This window comes from Falco punctatus (genome assembly GCF_963210335.1).
Source record: "Falco punctatus genome assembly, chromosome: 12".
Taxonomy (NCBI): domain Eukaryota; kingdom Metazoa; phylum Chordata; class Aves; order Falconiformes; family Falconidae; genus Falco; species Falco punctatus.
This window is the reverse complement of record NC_137592.1, coordinates 31,892,793-31,907,508: the sequence shown is the minus strand read 5'-3', so window position 1 is coordinate 31,907,508 and position 14,716 is coordinate 31,892,793. Positions and strand designations below refer to the sequence as shown.

The following is a 14,716-nucleotide window of genomic DNA, read 5'->3' as shown; positions in this document are numbered from 1 at the left end:
TCGAAGCAAAAGAATCAGTGTAGGAACCTATATTTCTTAATTAACTTTTTTAAAAGATCGTAGTAACCAAGGAAACAGTTTCTATGTACCTTAATTCCCTGAGTATCCCTCTTGCCTAGAAAAGGTAAGGTTAAAGTTGACAAACTCCAACTGAAAAGGTGGATAGTGGCAAGGAAGACAGATGCTGAGGTTAGTTTATAGGAAGAAATATAGGCTAACAGAGTATGCTAATAAAAAAAAAAAAAAGAAATTTAATGAAAATTTTATGAAAACAATAAAAAAGCTTAGTATTTTAGGCATTTATTTTTTTAATCTCACAATTGACACAGTACAGTTTCTCTTCTCGCCAAAATCTAAATTTAAAGTTTATTGGCTGGGAACGTAAGTTCTTTCCATCTAGTTTGTTTAATTTTTCTAGTTAGCAAGATGAAACAAAAATGTATTCTTTAAAGATTATAAACCTGATTAATGTTTAAGTTATATGTAAATAGATGTGCATTTATGTCGGATTACTACCATCCTATTATTAGCATTTGCAAGTAGATTTTCAGTTTCTTCTGGTTTTTCTGCCTTACTTTTTGAATATATTGGCTCAAGGCCAGTTATTCTGAGATCTCCAGATTGTTCTGCTGCTGGTGAAGCTGGCAGAGGGCATCACCGAGCTGTCCGCTGCATCACAGATGCCTTCAGTTAATACGGCTGGTGTTCCACCCTGTGGCGAAATTCTGCTATTACAGATGGCAGAAGTAAAAAGAGAATTTGCATTTTTTTCAACCGAGCTAGGAAACGTGCGTTAGTTGATACAAAATCACATGCAGATCTGCAAATAAACTTAAAAGCAGGCTTCATCGTAACAATGTCTCATGAATAGATTTGACAGGTGGTAAGAAACTTTTGTCTTTTTTATTTCCTATACTTTATTTTCAGCTGTCTTTCAATCTAGAGCTTGATTTTCCCAGTTTATTCCCCTAGTGGGAATGGTGGTACTATGGTAGTTTGTTTGGCTTCTCTGCAATGGTATCTGGTTCTCGTCCAACAGAAATACGTGCAGCAGTTCAGACAGTATGGGATCATTTCCCTGTCCAGAGGAAACTAAACTGAAAGGAGATCTCCTCTCAGTAATATTCATATCCCAAATGGTCCTGCATTAATAAGGTCGTAGCTTTGGGGATTCCGAAAGCGGTGTGTTGGCATCCTACCACACAAAGTTCCTATAACTGCTACCCATGTGCAGTATCTGATAAACTTTTGTATTTGGTGGTAGAAGCAACACAATTATAACTGTTCAAACTAATTTAAATTAAATAGGAACATGTTAATTTCAACAAACAATACACTTTCACAAAAGAAAGAAAGCATTAGAATAAAATATCGGAGATTAAAAGCCTGTAATTTTTAACTTAACATTAAGTGATTAAGGTATCTTCAGTAGACAAACATGTAGCTACTTTTCAGTACCATCGTTAATTTTTTGTGCTATTTTCCCTAAAATAAGAGTACTAATATATATAATGTGGGCGTATTGTGTACAATGCGGTATCTGAAATAATTTTAGTCAGCTTATCAGTGTATAAAAAATATGGAACACAACTCAGTTAATTTCAGTATACTTAAATATTTAATAATAAAACAACTCATTTAATATTCAGTAGACAATATTTTTGTACATCCATGTGCTTTTTATCCTGTTGCAAGTTATTCTTGATTTTCAGTGAGGTTAAATATCAGTATAATCTGTAGATTGGCTTTAGTAGATTATGGAAACTACAGCAGATGCATAGACAGATGTCACAGCAATATAATTTGGCTTCCTATCTTACTTTGATTGTGGATCCCAATATACGGCTGCCTCTCAGCAAAGCCTTTTGCAGGTGTATGCTTTTGACTGGATGGCTGGGAACAACGCACAAGAGTAAATTTATCAGTGATAAGAAAAAGTAGGCGTGCAAAGAAAGATTAATCAGTGACATTTCTGAAAGAAAAATATATTTAAATTAGAGAGTGTGTGTAACGTCCACATTGTGCATGCGCACACACCTGCATACACACATATACGTTAAATAAAGAAATATAGCTTTCATTCCTTGCTTTATCTCTGAGTGTTTAATTTTTTTTAAATTATAAAATTACAGGTGATATGATGATAAGACAGTATGAAGAATCATATGTTCAAAATATATTAATTCCATCTCTGACTTAAACTAATTAGTCCTGTGTGTTTAAATTCTAGCACCTTTACAATGTGGCTTAGGACCTCAGTCCTGAAATAATACTAATGTAGCAAGTAGGAGGAATCCTTTCACCTTCTAGTCACGTATTATCTAGTGACTAATCGCATGTCAAGAATTGTTTCCATCAGGTTAATGGAAAAGTTCCTTGAATTCCCCAAGCCTGCAGGTCTGGACTTGGATGGACTGAAGACGCTGCCATAGCAAACACACAAGCAGTGCTTCGCTGAGCATATGCTTGTAAATAGAACAAAACCCAAAAGTCTGAGCTGGAATCGGTAGCCATTGAAAGACTTGAATACTCGCACAATTTGCAGAAGTAAAATCCCATGTATTGGTGTTTTCAGGGCAGGCTGTTGTTGCTGTGCTTGCTGGTAAATAAAACAGACTCGGCAAGCAAACCTAAATACTTGATTATCGGTGATCCAGATTGTTCACATGCTTCCTGGCATGGCTCTGGGCTGCATTGGCTGCCACTTTCTGAGGCGAAGTTTGTGTGTGATTTGGGAAACGGCAGAGACAGACGGTGATTTCCTGTGTTAAAAACGGCTCTGGTGGGCTGCAACGCAGTCCGCATATTGTTGCAGACGCGTTCAAACTGAAAAAGCAGGCAGAATTAATAATTCTGTCTTCAGGACTTTAGAGGCACCACAAGGGGTCCAGAGGAAACTAGATGCTTTTTTATTTATTAAAATACATGCAGTAACTTACCGAGCATCATGTTAAAAACAACACAAACTCGACTGCATAATTTATGAGGAAGAAAGCTGAATTTTGAAATCAATACTTCTTCATTTTAATTTAAATAAGCTGTGAATTGAAGAACAGCATCGATTTGGGAAATTCTGTTTCTCCCCATAAATAACCTGCTGAGTGTTTTTGAGGGTAGAAACAGATGTGGGGAAGTTTCCTGAAGGGTAGGTGCCTCAGCCTCTTCAGCAATTTAGGGAATCCCAGCCCAGTGAAAACTAAGGTCCTTTATCTCCTCTCATATCGCTACTAGTCTGTGCATCCTTGGTGATAGGCACAGAGCTGACTGAGGTGGTGTACATATAGAGTATCCAGCCCTGGAGACTTTAATCAGAAACAAATTGAAGAAAAAAGAATGGAGAGGGGAACTGAACCCTTCAGCATTTTTCTGGGGTTTTTTGTTCATTTGCATGTTTTCTTTGCTTGTGCTAAAAAAGCAAAGCAGCAGCAAGGGGGTTTAATTGCCAGGTTTATAAAAATATCAAAGGAAGAAGGTATACAATAATTCTTAGCAATCTCTGAATTACATCTTACTGTTTCTCGCTAATAACTCAATTGCATGCACTTATTTGCTGCCACAAAAAATCGTCAGTGATGTTTTGTAAGGGTTTTCTGCTATTTTTCTTTTTGGTGCTATACTTCCAGGACTTAAGTGGTTGTAAAATTATTATTCCCTGCTGTGGAGACTGTGATTCTTTTAATGAATAGCACATTCTGAGCTAAACTTATGGTCTATTAGCATTTAATCTAATAATTAGAGAAAGCTGAACAAGAGACAAAAGATACTCTGCCAACACTTAGGTGAGTTAGCAGCGTAGATCTCAAAGAAAGATGAGACACACACCCCTTTGGAATTAATTGGTCCAAAGCAAAAAAAGGTAAAAGTTAGGGGCAAAAATTAATACAGACTTTTAGCCAAAAATGTTTCTTTGAGGTTTGAATAACTGGTAACCCTGACTGTCTCTCTTTGTTCCAATCCCCATCTTACTGAGCAGGTCTTGCAAATTAACAGTCCATTCTGCAGGATGGGAACAGTTCCATTAAGTGACTGAAATCATCTCTAGTTTTCCAGGAAAGTGAAAACAAGCCCTTCTTATTTCATCTTGAAAACAGTTTTTTCCTACTCTCTGAAAAACAAAGTTTTCTGGGAGGTCTTATGTTAATGTATGCTACCAAGCATAATGATAGGGTAATAAGGCATTGCCACAAAGAATTACAAGACACACGCCAGTAAGGGAAAAGGAAACTCCTTGTGCTGTCAAAGGTCTCATTTGTATGCTGCTGGATGCCTCCTGTCCAGCCGAGACCAACAGGACATGGAAATTTGCTGAGCGGAGAGCAATGCTGAGTCAAGTGGAAGAGAGGTGAGTTGAACAGATGATTCACATGGCAAAACCCAGCTTGCCATCCTTAGAGAGGAGCACAATACTGACAAAAGATCATTGAACCTTCTTAATGTAGTAATCACTTAATAATGCTTTAACAGCAAAAACTTGTAACAAAAAAACCAGCAGACTCATTTCAAGTGAGTAAACTGAACGTAGTTGTGGTTTTTATTTCAGGTATGAAGTGTTGCCTATCTTCAGTTACAGCTCTCAGAGCAGTGCTAAATCTTCTTTGATCAAACCATCCTTGTTTCCTGCAGTTTTGCGTTTTTTCTCTGTGCTACCTTTGTATTTAGAAAGCCTGTGACTTGGAGCTCCCCATGCTGAAAGGAGCTCGTTGACATGAGGGGGCTTTCTCATGGCCCCAGAGCTTTTAAAGTCATTTGATCTTCTGTTCAGTCTCCTTGGTCTGTTCTTGGAACATCTGTTTCCAAAATAACTGGCGCAGTATGTGTTAGGAGGATTGAGTATCTAATCACATCAGGTCTGTTCACCAGGATGTTAAATACTCGCAGGTCATCTCTGATTAAATTAAGACAGTTCCTTCTCTCCTTTCTCTCTAATTCTCCAAAAGACTGAATAATTATAGGAAAGCTGGCAAACAGTACCAGTGCTGATTCTGACAACTTTCTTTTACCTTATCATACGATAATTTATTAGCAACAGACCTCTAGTGTTGAATGCTGTTTATCCCATAAAATCTGATTTTGCTCAGTTTATAAAAGCCCTGATTAGTATTAATGTGTCTTTTTTAATAGACAATATAAAATACTTTTTCTTTCCTCTTATATTAGCATGTAACTTCAGCTTTTATGCTGGACTTCTTAATTAAAGAGTTGATGTTTAAATTGTGTTTACCTAAATTGTGTTTACCTTGATAAAGGTCTTGGGAGCTTTTCATGCAGTGACTAGCTAGGTAGATACAGGAATGAATTTTAAGGCTCTGCCCTCCACCCTTTCCTTCCTCCCCCCCAAAAATAACCCCAAAACAAAACCAGAACAAAAAAACCAAGAAAACCCATAACAACTAAAAAACCAATGACAAACCAACCCAAAACACAAACACCACCAAAAACCCCACACCAAACAATCAAACCAAACCAAAAAACCCACCTAAACCAAAGAGTCAAAAACCCAAATTACCTCCCACTGACAACCCTTTGACCTGAAATCTTTTCACAGGCTAGTGAGAGTTAAGTATTTGATCTCCTTCACAGAAAAATTTTTGGTTTAGAATATGCAGAAAACATTCTTACTGCATGGTTAGAAATCAAGAAACCTGTTTTTTGCTAACCTGTTACAACTAATGACTTTCACTCTGGTATTAGTAATCCCTTTTTTCCCCAGCATCAAACTGCTTTCTTCAAATTCATATTTGGGAAGTCTGGAGTTATTAATGAACATACTAAGGTATCACTTTTGCCTCCAATATGCTCACAGAGTTACAGTGGAACATTTTGTCTTTCCATGGACAATGTAGGCTGGAAGTCTTGAAGAGCTTGTTTATCTTTAACAGTCTATAAGATGTGCAATAGAAAAAATGTTTACAAACGGTCATAATTATTGATGTTTAAAAATAATATTCTAACGCTGGTTTAGTTGTGATACCGATACTGAGTAAATATAGTATCAGTAGCATCAGGTCTTGAAAATATTATTGCATGTGGGACCACAATACACCTTTGCTGTAGGTGTCTGCATCATACTGTGGCAAGTTGAAGCATAGAAAAGCTTCCCATAAATGTTCTCTGCTGTCTTCTCTTTCTGCTTGTTGCTCATTTGGCCTGTTACTGGGCAATTTCTTCAGTGAGTTGAGGTGTCCTCAAGATTGCATCTTTTTCTAGACAGATTTTGTAGCATCCTGTTCAGACCTCATCATCTGACCCTTCAGCAATTTCTGAGATAGAGAGTTTTTGGGTGGGTTAAAGAGTGCAGAACACACATGAAAGAAGTTAGAAGTCTCTAATGAATTAGTGGTAGGTAAACAACCAGATGTGCATAAAACGGGGCACATTCAGAGAGTATGTTTTGCTATTCGGGTAGTGGGTTTGGTTCTATAGTATGATTAGTTTTGTGCGTCACTGGGGAGCCTACTGAAATTCCTGGTGCTCTCTCTGCTGACTGTTGGCTTGGGGTAAAGGATGCTGCTCGTTCACTGCTGCTTCTACCACCACGTGACACTGTCAGTGAGCCCAAGACCTGTTTCCAAAAGCTGTGGAGGTTCACTGGCCACAGCACTTGATGGTCCTGTGAAAAAGCACTTCCTAATACGTTTCAGAAACAGATGTGTCCTTTGCTTTCTAGGGATTGCTGTGCCTCCGTGTGGGCAGAAATGCAGTCTTTCTGCTACCTTTCCTGTTACTGGCCTGGAGGGTGGGAAAAGAAGACTTGTGGCTGGTTGCTCTGGGGTCAAACAGACTGTGACGGCCCTGTGCCAGAGCCACTCACTGGGAGGGTTTCCTGCAGTGTCTGAGAGTGACAGCTATTTGCTTGTCTCGGGGGTTTTAAGATCTTACCCTCAATATGCCAAGACCAGTCTTGATCTTCTTGTTGAGGCTGTCGTAATGTTCATACATGCGGGTTTGATTCTATCATAGCACAGTCATTGTGGCTGTGAAGCAATCTGTGCTCCGTCCAAACCACGCTGGGTGTATTTACCCATTTTGGGCAGCTTTTTCCTAACTTGATGATAATTTTAAATGTGGCAGTAGCAATATCTGTAGATTTATATATAAAGTATCCCAAGGCAATTATCTAGGTGAAAGGTAGTCAGACATGACAATTTCATAGTCTGTAAGGTTTACCTGGATATCTTTTACTGGCCTTGACCTATTTTGAGTAGTACTGGCCCGGTCTCACACACGTTTCTTTACAGGGGGTTTTACCCATCTGCTTGAAGATGCATGCGTGAATGGCTAGTTTGTTAAAAAGCGATTTAGTTTCTTTTAAAAATGTCACTTCAAAACTAAACAAAATAAAAAACAAACCAACCCACAAAACAAAACAAACCAAAGTCAACAAAAAGAAACCCCAAAATCTAAAAAAAACCTTGAACCCAACGTTGCTTATGTTTCCTAATAACAACAATGATATGTAATACGTAATTATTCTGTATCTACCTGTGTGAATATACATTTACCACCTTCTCTTTGAGCAGTTTCAGCAAATACAGTATAATTCCTTAATAATTGATTTTCTCCTTTATGTTTTCAGAGGCAACAATTTTAAGCTATGACGGAAGTATGTTTATGAAAATACAGCTCCCTGTTGTGATGCATACAGAGGCTGAAGACGTTTCTCTGCGGTTCAGGTCTCAGCGAGCTTATGGCATTTTAATGGCAACTACTTCTAGGGAATCAGCAGATACCCTGCGTTTAGAGTTGGATGCAGGACGAGTTAAACTAACGGTCAACCTAGGTAACAAATTCTTCCTCCAAGAAATTAGCATTTTCTTTACATTTTTCTTTTTGCTTGCAAACATTTATGAAACAGCCTGTTTTAACATTAAAAGTAAACTGAAATGATATATAAACACATGTCAATGCAACATTTGTGTATGTACATACACACACAAGTACATGCTCATTATTATGATTTATTTTCTTTTCTTTTGCATTTTTATATTCTTTATATAGTCTTAACATACTCCATCACAATATTTTTGTACTGTTGTGTATTCTAAAAAGAGAAGACTAGTTCATCAGTGGTATTTTGGAGCTAAATTATCATTCCTTGTTGTGGAAGATTGGTCTCTCTTCACAGCAGCAATTCCACAACGAAATGTGCGAGCAGGAGCAACATGTGCGTAGGTCAGTTCAGTTTTACCTCCACCAATTAATGTACAGCATGCAGCCGTGTCAGAGGATCTCTAGCTTTAAACACTGAAAATGCTGCAATTAGGTAATTAGGAATTCCCACTGATGGATTTCTTGGTCTCCTTTTTTTAGGTGTCAAATCTGTAGTAAATCCACCTCCTTTTTTAAACGATTCTGTAGTGGTATTTTTGTAGTATCGAACCCTTCAATGCCCAAAGACTGCGGCCCTCGGCAAACAGCCGCGTGAACACAGGAGGCACAAGCCCTTTTACAGAAAAAAAAATAATATTAAAAATAATAATTTGGTTTCTTGGCTGGAAATAATGGCCCAAATGTTAGATGATGAGTGTCTGTAGTTAAAAAAAAAAGTGAATAAATAGAAGTGCTTCTGCCACGCTTATGAGCGAGGCCAAGTCGGGGCCTGCACGAGAGCAGTCCGCTGAGGGACACCTGCCTCGTGTGCGGTCGCTCCCATGCAGTGGCACGCTGTTTGTAAAGGGAATGAAGTCTTGTATTGCTTTAATCGCAAATTATTTCCAGACAGCATGGGGAGGGGGAGAATATCACCAGCTAACCCCCCCTCCCTGCTCCATAAAAGCGTTGCTGAGGGCAAGGCTGCCCCGCTGGCTCGCCCGGGGCGGGAGCAGTGCCGCAGCCCCCGCCGGCCCCCTCAGTGCCCACCCGCCCGCCAGCGCCTTCTGTGAAAGGGGATGTGCCGCTGCTGGCCCCTGGCTGTTTGCAACCACTTTTCTGATGCGGTTGACGACACATGACAAACTCAGCTATATGGAAACAAAATCTAGGTTTGATGGTCTATATGGTCCTCAAAGGTATAAAGCAGGAGTAGCTGTACAAACCCTGTAGTTATGGCATAGGTGTCCCCCCCATCCCACCCCAGTAAGAAGTGCAGGGAGCCCAGCAGAGGACCCTGCTATAGATCAGGTCACTCTATATACAAACCACCATCCTCTGCCAGTTTTTGCCTGCTTCTGTCATTCAAGAAAATAAATAAATCGATACCCTAGCAATAGACCTTCTTCCTCCAACATCCCTCTTTCCCTGCCCGCTCCTCCCCCCCATTTCTTTTTTTTCCCTTTTCTTTTTTTCTTTTTTTTCCTTCTCTTTTTTTATCAGTCAGGAAATAATCCAAAAATAGCCATGATTCTCTTATTTTCAGCGCTTACAAAGATGCGATTATTTTCCATATATTAAGTAGTGAGCGTTGGTTCCTCAAGCCTCTACGTGAAGCCAACGTAAACCCACAAACCCTTACTGATGGGCCTGGGTAACGAGTTTTGTACATTATCGCTTTGTTTTTGAAGACCAGCCTTTGAGGTATCCCATCCACGAGCTGTCCAAGGTGTCTGGCTGTGGCCTGGCTTGCTCTATGACCCATCGTGACGGAGCACTTTTTAATTGCACCCTGAGAAATTACCTGTTCTTTCACAGATGGGGAGAAAGCTGCAGCCTGCCTCAGTTAAGCATCTTTGACGTTTAAGTCCTGCTTATTTTTTTCCACTTAGATTTGTCACCATGTAGCTTTGTTTGAAATTGGCCATTTTTACCCTATTTGTCGTTTCTATTTATAAAGATTTATCGCAGTATATCTGGGTTATAACAGTATGTAAAGACTGATGATATGGAGTGGCCATATTTGCATGTGTCTGTCCCCGGAAGGGTGGACTGTGATTTTATTGGATGTCTGCAGCTATTACCTTGAAGGATAAATTTTCATTTTTCATCTATTCTTCCCCATCTAGACTGTATCAGGATTAACTGTAATTCCAGTAAGTGCCTATTCCAACTTTTTAAAATGTTATTCCACCATTATACAATATGCAAATTAGATGAAAAAGATTGCGGACAGCTTGCAAGCGCTTGATAATTTATTAATGAAATGTGATGATTAATTATCGCTGTGTAAAAAGTCATCATATGCTCTAGCGTGTATTTTTTGTCCTTCCCATCGGACATAACTTTTAACTAGAATACTGAAAAAGGAAGTGTTCTACAGGTTGTAAGCATACATAAAGGAAATGGTACCTGTAGTACTGTATTATCCTAGGGGGGCTATTTTATTTACAGTAGCCACGGAATTTTTGAACATAATCTGTCACCTATTGTCCCCCATGTCCTCCTTCTGGTTTTCTTGACCTTTTACCTCCAACTTGTGGTGAGAATGTTGGACCATAGTTGTCTGTGGTAAAAGAATTTCTATTTTATTTTATTTTTTTTTAATCCTCCTAGACAATTAACTGACCTGGCGGCTGCTTATAACACAATTGGGTTTGCTAAATCTTTTCTTTATGGAAATGTAATACATCACAAGGACATTATTAAGTCTGACAATGACCGTACTTCTATGATGATTTTTTACACTGTAATCATGTAAGAAACCTTAAATTGAACAATTTTTCTCTGTGATGTGCATGTTTATGAAACAGAGGGAAACATTTGCCAGATGAATGGACTAAATTTTAACTTCTCTGATATTATTTGGATTAAGAGGCTATATTCTGAAAGGAGAAAAAGGACTGTGATTTTATTTTGAGTCTATGGAATTCCTGAATGGTGTCAACAAAATTATTGATAGTAAGTATGGTAGATTTGAGTTTTGGGTTGTTTTTTCTTTCCCTTTCTAACAGGTTTTGCAGGCCAGAGGACTGGCTTTATGCAAATAGTAACAAAGCTAAACAACAAACTGTGTAGGCAGAACTTGTAGTTGTTAGTAGTTACCCAAAAGACAGTAACATAACATCCTATAATGGTTTTATAGTCCACAAAGAAAAACAGGGAACTGCAGTTATTTATAATGTGTCATCTGCTAATAGATTTTGCAATGAGTAACTTTGCGAAACAAATATGCGGCACTTGTATTAAGGTTTTCTTGGGGCAAGTTTTTAATCTAAATTATACTTAAATCCAGACAGACTTTTCAATACAGTAAAGGAAATGCTTGCAGGTACTAAGGCATAAAGATAGCTTCCTCATAGTAAAAAAAATAAAAATAATAATAAAAAAATGTTCAGCTATAAAGACAAATATTTCCACTTCCCAAAAATGTCCCTTGTTCATTACCAAAATGTATAAGATCATGAAAAATCTTGGAAACAGTTTTGTTGCTCTCACAGGAGACTATTTTGTTCTCCTGACAAAGTCCCAATTAGAAAAAGATTTCTAGGTATGAGACAAGCAGTTTTTTGAGCAGAAATGTAATGAGTTTGCCTGCTGCTGGTAAATTCCTTTTTCCGTAAGAAAAGCAATATTGCTTTTTTCTTAATTTCCTTAATAAAATAAGAAAATCCCTCTGAAAAGGGAATTACTAACATGGGGCGGGGGGCGGGGGGGAATAATACCAGTAATAAAGCCACAATACAATAGTTTGGTTTTAATCTCTTTTGGATAAAATGAGGTGTCATAAAAATAAATTTAAATTATTTCTGGGTTCCATTTTTAAGCAAGTTTTGGATCAATAGAGAACCTACAAGTACAAAGGAATGAGCCACCAGTTAGAGGATTGTACACGGGAGAAATACATGTTCTGATTTGAATTAGCATTTACAAAAAGTTCTTGGTCTCATACAGAAGCAGCATAAACTCTGTACAAAATATCCTTGGTATCAAATACTCATAAGTTATTTTTCTTTACAGTTTGATTATAGCCTTTTTGTTAATAGAAATGAACTTTCATGATTAGTTCCATCTCCCTTTGGTGCTTGTGTACTGAACAGGGTTTTGTGAGCTTTCAGTGCGGTAAGTACTATAATGCTTTTTTATCAGCACTCGCTGTAGTTTTTCAACAACCAAATAATATTTCATGATCAATTTTGGTGTATTAATTTTTAGATTATGAAGAATTATTGCACTAAGTAGCCCTTAGAAAATGCTTGCTTGTTAGACAATATAACGGCTTTTAGTGGAAGACAAGCAATTGATTTGAAAGCAACAGCATCCAGAACTTGAGTCTTAATTTACTAAACACTGTAATAGTTCAGTGCCTCCGTTGTTGGTTTTACTGAGAACCGGATGTAATTCAATCCTGATTTTATGTTGACAGAAGTAAATCTGGTCTTCATGATTGAGAACATTTTTTCAGATTTTCTCATTACTGTTGCTTAGAAATTAGTCATCTTGATGTAATTTCACTGTTTCACTACTTATAGCTAGACTAGTAACAGCATTAAGATCAGAATGAAGTTATTTGGTTTGATTGGGGGAACAGGTTTGGTTTTTTGGTTGTTTTTTTTTTTTTTTTTAAAGTAAACCTAAACAGAAAGTAGACTTGCTTGAGAGAAGAAAACGAAAATATGAATGTAAACACCTTGTTTCCTACAGTGAATTACAAACCTAGTAAATAAAATATTGCACCTACTCCTCCCGTTTTCCCTTGAGTGCATGGAACTGAAACATGTCTTCTGCTCAATGCAGATCAAATGACCAACTGTTGGCTGGTCAGAGCTGAGATTTTGGTAGACCTTTGTTCTGCACTTTGTCATGCCTTCACCTTTAGCTAATGTCCTATCTTGCAGAAGAGGTGGCATTTTGTGGTCTTCCTTGTTTGAAATACAGATTTATTTTTTTTTTAAATTCAAAATGTTAATCAGATGTCAGATTGCTACTGATCTTATGTCACATTAACAATGTTATGGAGACTATTCACTTCATGCTGTTTTTTATGGGACTCAGTGGCATACTAAACTCAGACTACTTTTATTTTGTGCTAGGCTAGAAGATGGATCTCTTTATAAAACCTTACGCCACTAGAAATTCTATCTCATGTCAGTCAGAAAATGCCATTGCTGAAATGTTGGTTTTGTACCTCCTTCAATCACTTCAATTGTGTTCTTCAGACCTGCAAGTTTACAAAACAGTATTGTCAGGCAGTAAAATAAATAGTCCTTTAAAAACTGCAGGTACATTTAGGTCAATGTTGAGGCTGACATCAGGAGAAAGGGAGAAACTTATGAACAGAAACGGCTACTATGGTTTCAGTATCAGTTTTCATAGACTGAGGAATTCATTTATAAAGAAGGTTGGTGTGAATGATTTTTGTTGAAATAACATGACCGCAGCATTCCTTGGTACTAGTTGTTATGTAAAAAGAACTCTTGATTGCTATACAATTCTTAAACATTATATACAAAATTAATGAGCTAATCCTTAAAAACTGCCTAAGAAAGAAATACTAAAAAAATAATTAAAAAAATACATTTCTCCCTTTCAGAGAGAAAAATAAATGTTACCTTTTAATTGCAGACTGTAAAGCATAAATTATAAATATCAGTGAATCCTATTAAATTTAATGGAGTTTTCCCTACTGTTTCTCAGGGAAAGAATGTCATGCCATAAAATCTACATGGCAGATCAATAACAGTTTTTGAATGACTTGTGAACAAATTCAGGTGTGCTGTATCCATATTTTTCATTGATGTAACGTTAAGGACTACTATCCTGACTTAAATTCCCTTCTTTTTCCAGTTTTAATGCTTCCAAAACACTAGCATCCGAAAAATTTCAGGTACCTGTAACTCTAGAGGGTTCTGGTTTTCATGTGCAGTATACTTTTTGCACAGGCATATGTAATCTTATATGTTATTTTATCTTTTGTGGGTTTTTTTGTTCTTTGGTTGATTTTGGGGGGTTTTATTTTTTTGCATTGCTATCATTTCAGAGTATAAATTCTCTACCTTTTTATATGAGTCAGCAGAGCAGGGCCATTAGATTTTTATGAATTGATCCATTATACCAATAATAATGTTAACTGGTAAATGGCTGGCTCTCAGTTCTGAATCTGATACTTTTATTCAATATGAAGAGATACAGGCGAACACTATTTTTGAACGCTGCTGTGAAAGATTGCTCGACTAGTGGCACACGTTGGTGCAGAAGTGATTTAGGTCAATTCTCTGGTACACAGTTTTGCTTCCGTAGGCAATAGTTCCTCGAGTAATTCCAGTGAATTCAGTCATGCTCAAATGTAGGACTGTCATAAGGAATGAGTAAGAACTGCAGAGCGTTAGGAAGCAGGGAGCAGCCATCACTGTGGCAGTACAGGCGTATGCTCTCCCCCAGGGAATAGATCAGCAGGCTTTGCGGGCTGGCTGTCCACCTTTCCAAATTAAAAACAATTTTCTGGGCTTTAAGGCTTTTCTGTTTGTCCTTCCAGTGAAGGGCCCCTTCACTTGTATTTGCACGCACCCCTCCTTCTGCGTCTACCTAGTTCTTCATCCATTCTCTATAGCCTTTCCCCTCCCCCCCCCCCCCCCTTATTTTCTCACTGTTTAATTTCTGGTTTTTTTACTATACTCCTCAATCACTTTTCCTCGTACTGTACCTTCACTCTTTTAAAACATTGCTATTCACAGGTTTGTACATTACAGGTAATTAAATTAAATTATTCTGTTTGGAATACATGACACATAACATCTGTTACTGAAACATTTTTCCTTGTCGAGGTATCCTACAAATCCAGAGCATGACAAGGAGATCTGCTAGTTTATTGGTAAATAACAGGAGAATTATATGTATTGAAGAACCC

General features: G+C 37.7%; 1 protein-coding gene and 1 long non-coding RNA gene across 11 annotated transcripts in view; both read left to right on the top strand.

Annotated features, from left to right (window-relative positions):
* The window catches only part of NRXN1 (neurexin 1), a 730,370-nt gene that overhangs the window by 312,180 nt on the left and 403,474 nt on the right, over positions 1-14,716 (top strand). For 5 of the 10 annotated variants that reach the window (XM_080407807.1, XM_080407800.1, XM_080407812.1 and 2 more), the window contains 2 exons: positions 7,577-7,780; positions 9,939-9,965. In XM_080407807.1, coding sequence (XP_080263933.1) covers positions 7,577-7,780; positions 9,939-9,965 — 231 coding nt within the window. The remainder of the gene's footprint in view (positions 1-7,576; positions 7,781-9,938; positions 9,966-14,716) is intronic. The other 5 variants (XM_080407815.1, XM_080407814.1, XM_080407813.1 and 2 more) reach the window with 1 other exon arrangement.
* Positions 9,972-12,755, top strand: LOC308071819. Its single transcript, XR_013931318.1, has 2 exons — positions 9,972-10,770; positions 11,830-12,755. It is a non-coding gene; the product is annotated as an uncharacterized lncRNA (long non-coding RNA).